Below are 16,698 nucleotides of genomic sequence, written 5' to 3' on the forward strand. Positions count from 1 at the left end.
CATTCTCTCTGCCTGAGAGAAGCCTCTCGGCTTTCATTTCTGGAATGTCATAGCAGGGGCATGGACATATATGATGCCGTAGAGGGTACATTGAGGCTTGGCAGGGGGAACTGCATGTGTTATGGAAGGTGGAAGCTAGTCATGTTGTGTTTTTACATGTTTGTGTTTGACCTTTTTATCATTTCATATTTGTATACCCTGTACCCTCAAATGCACACAAAACAAATGGTTTAGTTGAGCTGAGTAGTATAAACTGCCAGGTAGGATTCCTCTTTCACTAACACTGCTATGACACCAGACGGTGTCGGCTGCTGAGATGTATGTTTAGATTGCCCCCTGAAGGAGACTCATTAATTCAAAAAAATATCCCCAATGTGTAATTATTCCTGAATGGCATGGTGTTGGATGTCAGCATATAAATCATCTACCCCACCCACCTTTTTATAATCACCACTATTTATGGGGAGTGAGGGGAGGGTCTGGGACATGAGCCTCTAAAGAGCTGGGGACCAGGGAGAGACCAGGGAGAGACTAGTGAGAGATCAGGGAGAGACCAGGGAGAGACCAGGGAGAGACTAGGGAGAGACCAGGGGGAGACCAGGGAGAGAATAGGGAGAGACTAGGGGGAGACTAGGGGGAGACCAGTGAGAGACTAGTGAGAAACTAGGGAGAAACTAGGGAGAAACCAGGGAGAGACTAGGGAGAGACCAGGGGGAGACCAGGGGGAGACTAGGGTGAGACTAGGGTGAGACTAGGGAGAGACTAGAGAGAGGGGCCCTGAGTGTCTCTGGAGCGATTTGAAGGGCTTTAACACACCACCCCATAGCCGTGAAATAAAGGCCTGGGGACGGTTCCATACAGTGGAATAACTAGAGATCATTGGTGTCCTCTGCATCAAAAGAGATTCAGTTATCGCCTCAAAGATGATGAAAACAAACAAACAAAATCAAATTAATTTTGTCCTCACATTTTTATCAGCATAATGTATGTTCAACATTGAACATTATTTCAGTGTTCCATATTCCACAAAAAAATGTGGAACTCATCCATGTGCTATGTTTATTTGTGAGCCTGTGTAAACATTGACACATTTGATTGCAGTTAAATTATTCTGGACACCTGATAAACCCGTTAGTCTTGCCTTGTGTGTGTATATATATTGTGTGTGTGTGTGTTTGGCCCTTCCTCTGATGAAGAGGGTAATTTATGGTAGTGGCAGGACGGGCTCTTTGTTTAAAGCAGGTAGAGTTCCCCCCTAAACAAGGACAGCCTATCAGAGGAAGATTAATGAAGTAATTTCATGCATGGCTCCTTGCCTCTGTCCCCCTGTACTCGGAGTCACTATGTCTCAACCTGTGATTTACATTGGTCTGCCTTAAATAGGCTTAACCCTTTACAATAATATTTCCTCTGGTTGTACGCACACACTGCAGAGTGCATGCAATGCCTTTAACCCTATACACACCCTCTGTGTATTATCCATATTTCTAGAAATATATGTTTGTTCTAGTTAGATTTGACATACATGTATAGTTTTCCCTTGCTGGTTATACACTAGTTCTCCTTGGTTCACAGGGTTGTGTCTGTGTGGTATACAGCTGGAACCAGATCTCTGTGCTTGTGGTTTAGGCCAGGGAATAGAACGGCTGGTAAGGTTCAGTTAGGAAAGGGAAAGGGGGATACCTAGTCAGTTGTACGGCTGAACGGCTGGTAAGGTTCAGTTAGGAAAGGGAAAGGGGGATACCTAGTCAGTTGTACGACTGAATGCCTTCAACTGAAATGTGTCTTCTGCATTTAACCCAACCCCTCTGACTCAGAGAGGTGCAGGGGGCTGCCATAATCAACATCCACGTCTTCGGTTAGACATGGTGTATGGGATCTGAATTACACAAGACTATTTATGATTAGGCATTAGGCATCCACTGCCAACGATTAATGCTCTCGATGGCACATTTAATGGTGGCAAATTATTTTGCTGAAAGAGCGCCATTAGACTTTCTTCCTATAGTGAGATGTGATGATACAGAATAGCTCCCTGAGCTATTCTACTCTACAGGGAGCTTATCTGCTGTGTATGCATAGTAGTATGCTCACTCTTTTATTGCCGTAGAACCATGTCTGAACTGGTAACCCACTCCCTAACAGAGTTCTGGCATATTCATCTGATCTTTCCTACCGTCATTTGTTTTCCGAGGATTCTTAGCCCTTTTCAGAATAGGATCACTCCAGTGTCACTCAGATAGTTTACGTCAGACAAACAGCAGTGCCTGTATCATAAGAGGGCCTGTTTTTCCTGCCAGCATCATTTCAACAGGAAGAAAAGAGGGGGGATCAATAGATGTGATCTGTGTCTGGGCAGCCAGCACTGTCTTGTGGCTGGCCTGGTGGAGCATGGGGCTCATGTTGTCGTAGTGGGTGAGCTCATGGCTTTATAAAGACTACAGTGACATCGCTGTGGAGCAGCTAAATTTAATCCTCTGTTGGAGACTGAAAAACTGAATTGGCCGGGCCACGGAGCTGCATGGTCCCCGCAGTGGTAACCCTGCACCACCCAGCTCCATCCAGCCCCATCCCCTGGCCTACGGACTATTGATTTGGGGCCCACGCCGCTCTCCATAAGCACGCATAAACAGCCCTGTCTCCCTTCCTCTCTCTCTCTCTCTCTCTCTATCACACCCTCTTTTTTGCTTTCTGTTTGTCTGTCTCTCTTACTCCTCTATTGTGCTCTTCTATAGATCAGCACATTATACATATCTGTCAGCTGACGTGTCCGTTAACAAAGAGGGCCCACCCATCCCACCCCCTTTACACATACCCTGCCCCTTCCTCTATATGTTTAGAGCAGGCCTAATGAATGAGAAAATCCCAAATTAGGAGGTTTTCCCAAACTAAGAATAAAATGGGTGCAGGGAGTGCCTCTACCTCTATACCAACCACTGCCTCCTTTAACATTTACTACGATGCGTCTCCTCCTCCCTACTTACACACACACCTCCCCATTCCCCTGATGGTCATTAACCTGGACCCAGTTATATAGCAAGACATCCTCCCCCCAAGCTCTGATCCCCCCCATCTCATTTCATTTACATGGCCCCAAGTGAATACAGACACCCTCCAGAAACATCTCCTAAAGAAACGTCTCCTTTGTAAGTATTCCAGTGATTGTAGCCAGTCAGCCTGGTCCTGGTTCCAGTCAGTCAGGCCTCTCTCCCTAAATGAGTCGTCCTCCATGCAGCCGAGAAGCAAGAGGTGACGGTGGCCCCTGGAGGTGAGGTCACCATGGCAGCTGCCAGTGGGCTCTGGAGGTGGCGGGAGGCTGAGCGAGACTGAGATGGTCTGTCAGGAGCTAATTGAGTTCCTCCTCCTGCGCTGACTCTGGGCCAGTGGCTTATCAGGGACATCGCCAAGGGGCCTCCAGGCAGATCTGCCCCTACTGGGGCATCTGATATCACCATCACCCCGCCTGTGGATGTCACCCCCCACCCCCCCAGTAGGAGCAGAGAGGGGGGGCTGGAGTGAGGTTAGCCAACACTATCAAACCATGTTTTTGGCATCCCACAGCCAGAAAATGAACAGTACATTCTAAAATGATCTCATGCCATTATAAAACTCTGTCAAAGGAAGAATAATTTGAGTACACATTTTATATCTCTCCCCATTTGTCATCTCTCCCCATTTTACATCTCTCTCCATTTTATATCTCTCCCCATTTTACATCTCTCCCCATTTTACATCTCTCCCCATTTTACATCTCTCCCCATTTTACATCTCTCCCCATTTTAAATCTCTCCCCATTTTTCATCTCTCCCCATTTTTCATCTCTCCCCATTTTACATCTCTCCCCATTTTTCATCTCTCCCCATTTTACATCTCTCCCCATTTTACATCTCTCCCCATTTTATATCTCTCCCCATTTTAAATCTCTCCCCATTTTTCATCTCTCCCCATTTTTCATCTCTCCCCATTTTACATCTCTCCCCATTTTACATCTCTCCCCATTTTATATCTCTCTCCATTTTAAATCTCTCCCCATTTGTCATCTCTCCCCATTTGTCTTCTCTCCCCATTTTACATCTCTCCCCATTTTACATCTCTCCCTATTTGTCATCTCTCCCCATTTGTCATCTCTCCCCATTTGACATCTCTCCCCATTTGTCATCTCTCTCCATTTTACATCTCTCCCCATTTTTATTATAAACACTCGAGGTGTGTGATGTGCTCATATACAAAGTCAATGCTAATGTGAATAAGAGATACAGAATGTCTGAGTGTCTGTGTCTGTGTTTAACACTTCAGTATGGGCATTAGCACCCTACAGAAGTCAGCATAGAGCTCACAGCAGGAATACTTACAAATTGGCCCAATTAGTTTCTCCAGGCTCTGTCGTGTTCCTGTGACAGTGTGCAGAATGTTCAGGTCGTGTTCAGAATGCTTCTGGCGGCCCAGCCAGGGAAGGGAAGGGAAGCGCTGAGACATGGGGATGAGTGCTCTTTAGTTCCCTCTCCTTCTGAAGAAGAGGAGCGGAGAGCGGGAGAGGAGCAGAGAGCGGGAGAGGAGATCATTAGGGCAGCTAATCCTGGTCACGGCAGCAGCACTGGAATGATATTAGGGATCTGAAATGCTGTTAGGAGGACCAGCTGGAATCTGATTAAAACCAAACTGCTCAGTGTGCTTTTGTGGGCCCATAACCCACCACTCAGCATGAATGTTGATCTGTACAAAGGGAACAAAAGGAGGAGGAAAATGGAGAGAAAGAGAGATATCTTTCAGCCAAGCAGCATAATGGGAAAGACATTTACTGAACCTGAGAAGAAGACAACTATGGATTTCACAACATACCTGGGTCTTCATCCGTTCAACCTTTTTATTTTATGTCCTGTCTGGGATACATCCTAATTAGCACCTGGTCCATATGTTGTATTTTTATTAACACAGTTCCTGACGTCAAATTATTCATGTTCATATTTTATTTGTCATATTAATAATAGTATTTATAGATTTAATTTGAACTTGTCCCATTTGAGAATAAGATTAATAGAATATTAATAGAAATGTAAGAAAATATTTGATGAATGTACACTAGGTTCAAATGGTTAGTATTCATTCAATGTCATTAATCAATATAAGCAGCCTTGTTAAAAATATAAGCACAGCGGTAGCATAATGTGTCAATGCGGAATGAGTTAAGGAGATTCTAGCCAGAACATGTATTATAAATGACCACATAGAGCTTGAGGGGAAACAGTTAAGACACTTATGCAATTATGCTAAGTGTCACCCTGGAGGTGACCTTTGAACTGGGGTTAAGCTTACTCTGAATTTGTGAAATAAAAGCTAAATGGAACCATCCCGCATGCTGCCATTTTAAATATATTGCCTTTAATAAGCCGAGTGCATGTGACCTATTATACAGGTGCACAAAGCTATCAAAAACAGAGAACTTAAAGCAGATGAGTAGAGGCTCCTTTCATTCATTTATGTGGATGCAATCCGCATGAGTTATTTAAACAGCGACATTACGTTAAAAAGCATCAAGGGAATGGAGCTTTTTATTTCATTATCTTGTTATTTTCTTGTTTTGCTCTCACTTTGTAAGAGTACATAGAGTCATCTGTTTGAGATATAAATATTCCTTAAAACACGAAGAGAGAAAAAAACCTTCAAACGTCTTTGGCTTTACTTTTACCTCGTTTTTGGTAGGTATTGTCCAACTTGGTTTTATAGTTACTGTGAGAAATACTGTAAATAGAGTCACATGATACCTAGTAAAAAGTGTGGTTATGGGTTTTATATTATGTACGCTCTATATTGAAAGAAATTCCCGGAGTGTTCAGCCGAAGGACTTATTCCACAAGGTCAACGGTTTTAACAGGGGGCATTTTTTATTATTTATTTTAGCAGTTAACCTTTTTGTGAATTTCCAGAGGTGGTGGGCATCTGGACCTCCAATGAATATACATGACAGGAGGGAGGGGAACCCGGGAATTAGATTTAATTTGACATGCTGACCCCCATCTCCACGGGCCCATGAAGCCAGGGTGAGAAAATAAGGTTGACCCTCTGACCTCTGGGCCTGAACCGTACTGTCACCCACCCTTACAATTAAATCAACCAGAGAGAGAGAGACAGCTATCCCGGCTGGCCCGGCCCTTCTCTAGCTGTCCGATGGGGATATGGAAAAGGTCTCTGTCTCACCCTCTCTGCATTCTGAGACGGCCAACCATGTGTCGGATAGATCCTGATGGTGACGTTAGGCATACTGGTAGAGAGTATCCCCTCTCTTCTTGCACTGCTGATGGGAAACTGACATGTCAACTATGGAAACATTACCATTAGTTGGCAACATATTAATATAACTAATGTACTAAAGCAGAACTTAGGCTGTCTAGCTGCCATCAACCATGAACGCCGATGTCTGCATTTGCATAGGCCTCGCAAGGCTCAATTTCATTAATGTGGGCGAGTGCAGATGACCTTTCACCTTGTCAGTGGTGCCTAATGCAGAGGTGTGTGTGTGTGTGTGTGTGACCCTGCCACGACCCTGATGGGTCACTGTGTCCACACAACCTTTAGAAAGCATAGAGGTTGTCTCTCATAGCGCTCTATCTCCTCAATTCCCTCTGTTTGTCCAGGAAAAGACCAGGTTAGAAGAATCCGCTTTAAATGCGGTGGCGACAGAAATACATTTGTATGGACAAAGAGCTGTTTTAGGGTTAGTTGCATTGTATCGACACAGCTAGAGGTTGCAATTTATTTCAGTCACGGCAGGCAATACATCAGATGAGATGCTGTTATTAACCAGACAGTGAACAAAGTCAATATCCTTATTTTTTTTGTTGCCTGCCTGCTGACTCAAGGAGACTGCTCCCGGTATGTTCTCTGTACTCTGGCTCCAGTCTAAAATATGGGTCCCAGGAATGCAGTCCTCCCTGTTGACTGCGTTCCTGTGTTAACAAGTGTGGTCGGTGTTGTGTGTTTATTTCACCTGTGTGTTCTCTCTCTCTCATGGCTGGTGGCATGTGGAGCTAATGAAGCTCTTAGTATCCTCCCACCTGGTTGGCTGGTTCATGATGAGGGTTAGGAAACACTGTGGTGAGGATGAGACAGAGGGGGAGAGAGAGATCTGAATAAAAGAGAGCAGCAGAAGTGTCACTGAATGTGTGCTGATATGGAAGAAGTCCTTCTCTTTGGAGTGAATTGTTCTGTGTGAACAGTAGCCTACAGAGTTTTCACACTGAAATTGTGCAAAGATGTGTTTTCTCTCTATAGCTGTCATGGTATCGTTAGGCAATGTATAGATTTGAGTTTTGTGGGTAGCACCAGTCGATCTGAAACTTTTAATGTCTGTAGTCTAAAAGGCCATGCTAATGGTCATGTTTCTCTCACCTCTCTCCCCTCCCCTCTCTCCCCTTCTCCAGGCTGCTGAATAGAATGGCTGTTGATGACCGGCACCTTCCCTCCAGCTGCGGGTCCTACATCAAGACGGAGCCGTCCAGCCCCTCCTCAGTCATCGACACGGTCAGCCACCACAGCCCAAGCGGCAACTCGGACGCCAGCGGCGGCTATGTCAGCGCCATGAACAGCCACTCCAACGGCCTGGACTCTCCGCCCATGTTTACGCCCGGCGGGCTGGGCGCCGGCCCCTGCCGCAAGCGCTACGACGACTGCTCCAGCACCATCATGGAGGACTCACCCATTAAGTGCGAATACATGTTGAACTCCATCCCCAAGAGGCTGTGCCTGGTCTGTGGAGATATAGCCTCTGGGTATCACTATGGCGTGGCCTCTTGTGAGGCCTGCAAAGCCTTCTTTAAAAGGACAATACAAGGTATTTCCCTCCCGCTCCCTACAGACACACAAGGGATCTGCCCTACTACACACGCAGACACTCCATACAGCGTTTTACCACCCCTCCTCCTAACACAATTACCTACTGCCCTAAACCACTATCTTGTTGTTCGACAGAACATGCTGAGTTGTTGCATGTAGCTGTGTTCATCTACATTATTTTCCATTTATCTCCCTGGGAAAAGGTATATTTTTCAAGGCCGGTGACTCCAGTTGTGCTGCTATGGATTGCCAGCATTGGTAAAACACCCAGGGTAACTTAATAGTGAGGGAAATTACATGCAATGCAGCACAGTATGAGGCAACACATTTCCTCGGGCGCTGCATACACAATGGACAGCCACACACAGGACAGGCCACTAGCCAGAGCCGCTCGCAATGACATCATCAGCTGGGGTCAGGCTAGGTAGGGGGCAGTGGTGGTGACATCATCATCAGGGATCAGGTTTGGTGGAGAGTGGTTGTGTTGTGTGCCCAGATGCCTGTGGGGGGTCCAAAGCAGGAGATTGACTATATGTGTGTGTGTGTGCGTGCGTGTGTGCGTGTGTGTGTGCGTGCACCTAGGGAATAGGGTGTGAGTGGTGCAGATCTGCATGGTATGATGTATCACAGGTTCCCATTAGAGAGGCAATGACAGGCCCCCCACTGTGTGTCTCTCTGTGTGCTCTGTCCTACATTAATCATTGGGACCTACGGTACGGAGGGAGATATTATTGAGCCAGGGAAAATCACTGCTGAACATGCACAGCTGCCCCTGCTTAAGTCTGTTTAAGAATCTGAGAAATTAAAAGGAAAAATGCAGGAGGCAAATATTGAACTATTCAGCTACAGTAATGGCATGCAGTAAAGTAAAAATATTTATCTTGTAAAGGAGACAAATTAATTTAAACTTTTATTTCTTTATTTTGTATAATTGTTTTATACCTCAAATATGTTCTGTAAAAATAATAGTCTGTATGTCTCAATTTACGTCCTTGTCCACAAATTGTCCACAGAATTGTCCACAAAATGCCATTATTGTGCCCAGGTTATCGAGTGCAGGCTGTCTAGTAGGTGTTGATTTTGAACATCCCAAATCCTATCAGCTTTAAACAGTCTATGTATCTTTGCAGTCAAACAAAAGCATTAGGCCAAATCCTGCTGTTTACCCATGCTGCCATCAGCTATCCTGTCTATTGATATAAGATGATCATTTTCTCTCAAGTAACATAACTGCGCTTTTGTCCCCTCGCTACAAACCATTGACAGTGACACACAATAGAACAGAAAAGAGCAATCTGTAAAGAAAGAGAAGTCTTAAGTGGAGCAATAGCCTGGTACATGAAAAGAAAAATGGAAATAGTTCCCTTTTTTCCCTCCCTCACTTTACATTGTCGATTTGAAATTCCTCTCTTTCTCCTCTTGGAGGGCTGCCTGTAATGGAACTAATCTGCCGTCGTTTGTCCGAGCCACAGGAGTTTTGTCAATAACAATCAGCGTTTGGAAAGTGTAATTAAGGCCGAGGCTTTTCATTAGGAGGAAGGGAGGGGGCCGTCTCCAGGGACTGCAGGGCCAATTAGAAACTCAGGCACGCGTCGCACGCTGGGTAATTTCAGGGAAAGGAGGGAGAAAAAACCCTAGGATTTCTTTAGATTGGAGAGGGACCCGAGCGCTCTTTCAGAGGAGGAGAGGAAAGCTTAATGGCATAATAATCAGACAGGGGTACCAGTCCAGGCAGAAGAGGACAGGGACGAGGACCATGGGACTTTTTAAGAGGGGGATGAGGAGGGGGTGAAAGCTTCTGAATTAATAAAAACCACACAGGATGACTGAAGGAGGAATAGAGGGAGCAGTAAACAGTGGGACATAAAGCCCTTGGATGAAGAAGAGGTTGCAGTAGATGAGACCTGATTAATTAAAGAAATAACGAGGCTGTCTATCCAGGGTGGAGGGTGTGAGATGACGTCCCTTAATGAGAACAACACAGAAGATGTGTCTTTTACACACATTCATCGCATTGTTTTTAAGCAATAACACTAAAGCTGATGGACTTTTTTCCGTGACATTTTTAGCACATAATGAAATGTGAGACGATAGTGACCACACAGTTGACTGTCTGTGTTGAATATTTTCCAGAAATCTCGGTTTCTCTACCTGGGGTTCCTGGATTCATTTAGCATTGCCTATTCTTAACTTCTCTTCTCTCCTTTACTTCCTGATGTTCCACTGCTGTAAAAGAGACCTGCTGCCCCTACCTCTTCAACAGGACAGAATGGCAAATCCATCTTCTGTCACCTAGTCATTCAGTGAAAAGCCCCCTGAACTCTTACATGGAGATAGTTACATTAGTCATTCTCGAGGCCCAAATTAATGTCAACCTAGATCACCATCCATCCCAGACAAACTCCTATTCTCATAGCTCCCTAATCACAGGCCTGTGCCGCACCTCGCGTGCTCTGCCAATCAAAAGCATCGATCTCTTATTGAACCTTATTTTTCTCTCATTTTGAACACAAGTATAAAATTGCTTGAAAACCAACTGAACTCAGTGGCCCTCTTTTTTATATGAAGTAATAGACCTTGACAGTAAGCCTGTAAAAGTCAGTTTAGATTTTGATGAGAAATACCTGCGATTTTACTATAATTTACTTACAGGACCTGACTTTCCCTCACTGCCCTGGCACAGGTCCTGAAAAGCCATAAAATAAATTGAGACAGATAAATATCGAGAGAAGAAAATCATTTTTTTCTTCTTTCCTTCTCAGATTTTTATGTTATTTGTTTAATACTGTAACCTTTGAAACCAGAGATGAACCCTGCATTCTAGTTCAGGGTATATATTAACTCCTCCAATGCTTGACTGACTGGCTGTATAAATAGACATTTGTCTGAGGATCAGTCCTTGAGCTATAAACGCCAATAAAGGTGAACCAATCATGTATTTTTATATATAAATACAAAACATCCTAATATTTAGTTGCACCCCCTATTTTGCCCTCAGAACAGCCTCAATTCGTCGGGACATGGACTCTACAAGGTGTTGAAAGTGTTCCACAGGGATGCTGGCCCATGTTGACTCCAATGCTTCCCACAGTTATGTCAAGTTGTCTGGATGTCCTTTGGGTGGTGGACCATTCTTGATACACACTGGAAACTGTTGAGGGTGAAAAACCCAGCAGCATTGCAGTTCTTGACACACTCAAACCGGTGTGCCTGGCACCTACTACCATGCCCTGTTCAAAGGCACTTAAATATTTTGTCTTCCCATTCACCCTCTGAATGGCACATATACACAAGGCTTAAAAATCATTCTTTAACCTGTCCCCTCCCCTTCATCTACACTGATTGAAGTGGATTTAACAAGTGACATCAATAAGGGGTCATAGCCAGGATTCACCTGGTCAGTCTGTCATGGAAAGATCTTTGTACAACTGCTTTGTACACTCAGTGTATATTGGTCTATGCACACTGTCCTTTTAGTGTATATGAGAGAGTATGCCTGTGTGTGTGTTTGGGTTTAATGAGTATGCCTGTGTGTGTGTTTGGGTTTAATGAGTATGGTTGTTTGTGCATGGTCTCTGTTTCAAATCAAATCAAAAACTATTTGCCACATGTGCCAAATACAACAAGTGTAGACTTTGCCGTGAAATGCTTACTTACAAGCCCTTAACCAACAGTACAGTTCAAGAAGAAGAAAATATTTACCAAGTAGGCTAAAATGAAAAGTTATAATAAAAAGTAACACAATAAGAATAACAATAACGAGGCTATATACAACGAGGCTATATACAGATTCCAGAGTCGGCTACTCTGATGATTGCCTCCTGGCAACAGATGGGAAATAGATGGGCTTATTATTATGGTATGGTTGTGCTATGACAACAGACACAACAGGAAGAGAGACATACCACATCATCTCCCTTTTCTCACACATTTATTTACCTCAATTCCAAAGAGATGAGAGGAATTAGCATGATGATTTCTAACCCAGATACAGAACCATTTCTAATGATTTAATACATCTTGGGACCCTCCACTTGATCTGTCCAATATCATTAACATAATTGCATAAGTTGTTAAAGGGGGTTGGAGGGTTGAAGGGGGAACCCCACTGGAATGTTATACAGCTCTTACTCTCTCTCTCTCTCTCTCTCTTTAGAAAACTCTGAGCGAGGGTCAGTGTGGAGAGAAAAGCAGGTTGGCTGTGTTGAGATGGAATCCCAATGTGCCTGTGTATGGCTGTTTATCTAGAGGCAGGAGAGCTGCTGGAGCACAGTCTGTGTGCAGTTAGACAGGATAATACTGTATATAGGCCTATGTCAGTCTATATTGAAGTCATCAAGGTTAATCCTTCTAAATGGAAAATGAACTGTACACAGCATTGAATAGATAATAGTTGAGTAGATAACATGGCTTTGTGGTAGATAAATAAAGAATCCAAGCTTAAGAATGCACATAAGAAAACATCAATGATAAAACAAGTGTTGTGTCTCAGAATGTGCTTCTCTGTTCTTCCATTCATGGTGGACAAGGAATGATTCTAATTCAGGACCTCGAGTAGCTTGATATGATTTTGAAAGCCTTCATTGAAAACCTTGACGACAGTCAAAATGTAGGGAATCGGACACAAGGAGAATGCCATCGTTTATCCTGTCCTTCCTTTCTATTGCTAGTGCTACAGCACAGGCAGAAACATCTCTTTTATTGAGTAGAAGTGAAACTCTTTTTCATTGTGTTGTCCCGGTATCAGACGCTGTAGTACTGGATGTGAATAATGCATAAGGCCTCTTGCCTGTACACTATGTAAATAGTCAACAATGGCAACAGCGGTAACAACAGGTTTGGGGCTCCTGGAGCATTATGTAAAGTGGCCGGGGGCCGTGTATCCGGCTCTCTCCCCTGCTATTGAGGCGGCAGGGCGGCCAGCCCCTCTGAAGGGAAGCGGGATGCAGGCTGGATGGTTGGCTGCTCCAGGGGCCTGAAGGAGACATGCTCAGAATTAATGAGAACAATTTAGCAAGGGGCAAGGGTGCATTTATGAAGGGGTCCATGAGGAGTACTGGAGGTCTCCTCTCCATCCCTCCCTCCTTCTTCACCCCCACCTCTGGAAGTTACCTTGTTCCCTGGAGGTCACCTCATCTCACCTCAGACACACTACTATAATGGATTGTTGCCCAGGAGATGATTAACAAATGCTGATGCCCAATGTCTGGTCTGCACAAACTGATTTTTATAGACCATAGAATCCTGTGTGATATACAGTAACTGTTTTGGGGTTTTAACCTAGAGTACACACTGCCTCGTACAATGTGAATGACAATGTCCTAAAATGTGTATTGTATCCTTACTTTTATGCTTACTTTTATTCTACATGTAAAAAAGGAGAGAAAAAAGGTAAAAACATTTAACCTTTTGCTTTTCCTTTGCCTATAACTCAATAGGAAGATACACTGCGTTATAAAGAGGGATCAGGTTAAGGCTGACTCATATTTCTTGTCCTTCTCAGGCAACATAGAATACAGCTGTCCTGCCACAAACGAGTGTGAGATCACAAAACGGAGACGCAAGTCATGTCAAGCCTGCCGCTTTATGAAGTGTCTCAAAGTGGGGATGCTCAAGGAAGGCAAGTAGATCTCTGCAAGTGTCTGTCTGTCTGTCTGTCCATCTGTCTGTTTGTCTTGGTATCACTCTCTTTATGTTAATTAAAATAATCTCAAAATTCGCAGCAGTGGCCAGACAACTGATCTGAGTCCCTGGTCTGTTCTGTCCTCCCCCTACCAACACAGCAGTAAATCATGTGCAGCTGAGCTGGGGACAGAAATATGCTGAATAGGTCGATCCTGCTGTCTGAGTAATAGAAATGTAACAGTATTCCGACTGGAAAGGCTTCTGCTGGGTCCCTGAGCACACACTCCGGCTAGTCTCAGCTCTCCCCAGCATATTGATCCGCTAAATGTTTTCCGAACATCTCAGCTCTCTTCTTGTGGATGATTTTATAAAGTCACCCCAACTGGGAATTCAGTGACAATTAAAAATGCTGCGGATGGATTTCTCCGGCCAGGTTTCTTACCCCCTGCCAGGCCCCCTGAGACCCCAGGCTGGGCTGCTCCTTCTGGGGGAGGCCCTAGCCCCCTACCAACCAGGCCCCCTTCCCATGCATTACTGCTCCTTTATTCCCCTCCCCTCCTCACTTGTTGGTCTCTCCAAACAGCCCCAACACATGAATAATGAGAGCAGCGTGGCTGGGGAATGGGGAGGTGCTGTCATATTTATTTAGCTGCCCGCTGGGAAGAGCTCTTTAAGGAAACATGCTCTTTATGTCTTACTTTCCGCGAGCGCTGGTGAGAATAGGTCAAGTGGTGCTTATGTTTGACTAAGCATGATTATCCCTCCACTGCCACTGTACTACAGGGTAGACGTGAAGAAAAGACTCAGAGGGAGATATTCTCTATTACAGTGGCAGAAGAACACAACATGATTATCCCTCCACTGCCACTGTACTACAGGGTAGACGTGAAGAGAAGACTCAGAGGGAGATATTCTCTATTACAGTGGCAGAAGAACACAACATGATTAGTCATTTTATACTCTCATTTTATACTCCATAGCAGTAGCCTAATTACAATCCCTTAAAATATGTTGTTAACTAAGTACAACCATTTTCATGTTATTTTTGGTACCCTCGTCAACATGACATGCGGTATACCCAACTGCTTCCCCAACCACCTCTCCCTTAATTCACCAGAGAATGTATAGTACATCCTATCCCATCTCCAACTCCAGCGGCATATTAGTCTATATAGATCTCTGGTTTGTAACATAATCTCCGTACTGCATGAAGCAAGATAAAGAGACTGGGCCAGAAAGACAGGTTCAGCGCTTTACTATCTGATGAAAAATTAATGCCAATATATCATCTGGGGGAATAAGAGACTACAAAATATGTAGTGATGGTCATAAATGCCTGGCCAGTGTCGGGTCAAAGTAGGAGATAGTATAGAGAGAGTGTAGAGATCAAATATGCAGAGAGAGACTTAGTCCAGCGTTCTAATGCATACTTCTGTATATTCAGCATATCCACAGATTGAAAACTACGCTAATTTTTACAGAGTGGGTTTCACCACATATTAGAATGGCGGTAGAGATTACCTCTGGCTCTGTGAAGTCCTTCAGGAACCAGGTCACCCTCCTCTCTCCCACCTCCAGTGACGCTTTTCAAACACAATCAAAAGAAGTAAATACATTTCCCAAATTAACAGAGAAATGTGAAATGCATCTTAATGCACGCCACACGCTATCTTCTCCTTAGATCAAGGTCAGGCGTCTTACGGCGGCGTGCGTGAGTGTGAAACCAATGAATCTGGTCACGGGAACTAGGGACTGGAGGAGATGCTAGTCTAAGCTCTACGAAGCCATCGGCTCAACGCCATGTCCAGGCTCAGGGGCTGGAGATGGTCAATGCTCATGTGACTAAAGCAACCCCTCTGGAGTTCATTACTGCAGAAAGGTCATTCACTCAAGAAAAAATAAAATATTAATTATAACTTTATAGCTCTACTAAAGGTGTAATGCAGTTTCCTAACATCAGACGCTCTATAGAACTACAGTACATTTTAATGCATCACAACAAACCTAACATCTCTTTTTAAAGGTTCACATTTTAGTCATTTAGCGCTCTTAGCCACACCGGCCATGATATAACTGAATTTCAAGACATTCAGGGACATCTTGGAAGTGCAAAGGAATTACTTTTTTCCCTCAGTGCCCATGTTAAGGTTAAATAGTTAATACCTTTCAAAGCAAGGCATTTCAAGGCTTTACCTCCCCTACTGATTAAGCGAGTACATGGTAAGGAATTAGTGCATGTTTTTAGTCCATTGGAAAAGGCTCCAGTTTATCTCTGTAGACGTCTTAAGGGAAGTGTAAGGGAAGTGATCTCCAAAGATCAGCAGTCCGCTTAAAGGGGATCTGCCAGAGACTTGAGTTGAATCGCTCTACTTTCCCCCGACTGTATAAAAGAGGAAGTGATCAATAGAAGAATCAAATGTCAGGGGCTACAGGTTTCTCCTCTGATCAATGGAGGGGGATCAGAGCTGAGAGAGAGAGAAAGAGGAACAGATACTATTGAGAGATTACATTGACATAATTCAGTGACAGATGCCCCCGCACACACTGACACACACACATGCAGACACACACACACACAAACAGACACATACACACACGACACACACTCCCACGCTACAGTACCGCTGTGCCACCTCTCAGTAATAGGCTCTATCTTGTTATGTTCCCTGGGCTGACAGGTGAGAGCACAACAGACATGTTTTTTAAAGGAGGGTGAAAGAGGCTGATACACAATAAACCTTCCTGTATATCACTCTGATTAGAAGACACGCGATAGAACAACCACATCCCACAAGAGCACCCCTATCATCCTTACTACTACATAAAGTACATACACACAAGCCACATACATGCATGCACATAAAAATGGATTCACACCAACACATAAGTAAGACATGTACACAGACAGCCACTGAATGTGTGCTTCAGGAAATGGGGATTCAATTGTTTGGTTCCATAAGAACCTATTAAAAGAATGAACATGCAATGTGAGATGTTTCAAACAGCCCAAGTATAACTTGGCCTTCATATGGAGCCTGCATCTTGAGTGGGGAGTGAACCCAGTTTGATGTTACTGCAATACGGTTAGATAGTTCCACTACGCTATCGGCAGGTGGGCAGAGCATGTGATGAGAGCAGACCAATCAGCAGATAGGGATAGGAGGGCCATCGTGTGACCATTTTTCCGCTGCCCTCGCTCATCACCACTCGTGATTAAAAATGCTGCAACACGCTTACAAGCAT

The 16,698-nt window shown here is 44.2% G+C and overlaps 1 protein-coding gene across 4 annotated transcripts in view; it reads left to right on the forward strand.

Annotated features, from left to right (window-relative positions):
• LOC109894505 (steroid hormone receptor ERR2) overlaps nucleotides 1–16,698 on the forward strand; it is a 59,145-nt gene that overhangs the window by 13,792 nt on the left and 28,655 nt on the right. For 3 of the 4 annotated variants that reach the window (XM_020488041.2, XM_020488040.2, XM_031828982.1), the window contains 2 exons: nucleotides 7,419–7,828; nucleotides 13,334–13,450. In XM_020488041.2, coding sequence (XP_020343630.1) covers nucleotides 7,432–7,828; nucleotides 13,334–13,450 — 514 coding nt within the window. In that variant the 5' untranslated portion in view covers nucleotides 7,419–7,431. Of the gene's footprint in view, nucleotides 1–7,418; nucleotides 7,829–13,109; nucleotides 13,222–13,333; nucleotides 13,451–16,698 lie in introns of those variants that run through there. The other variant, XM_031828983.1, reaches the window with a different exon arrangement.

This window comes from Oncorhynchus kisutch, linkage group LG7 (genome assembly GCF_002021735.2).
Source record: "Oncorhynchus kisutch isolate 150728-3 linkage group LG7, Okis_V2, whole genome shotgun sequence".
NCBI classification, from domain to species: domain Eukaryota; kingdom Metazoa; phylum Chordata; class Actinopteri; order Salmoniformes; family Salmonidae; genus Oncorhynchus; species Oncorhynchus kisutch.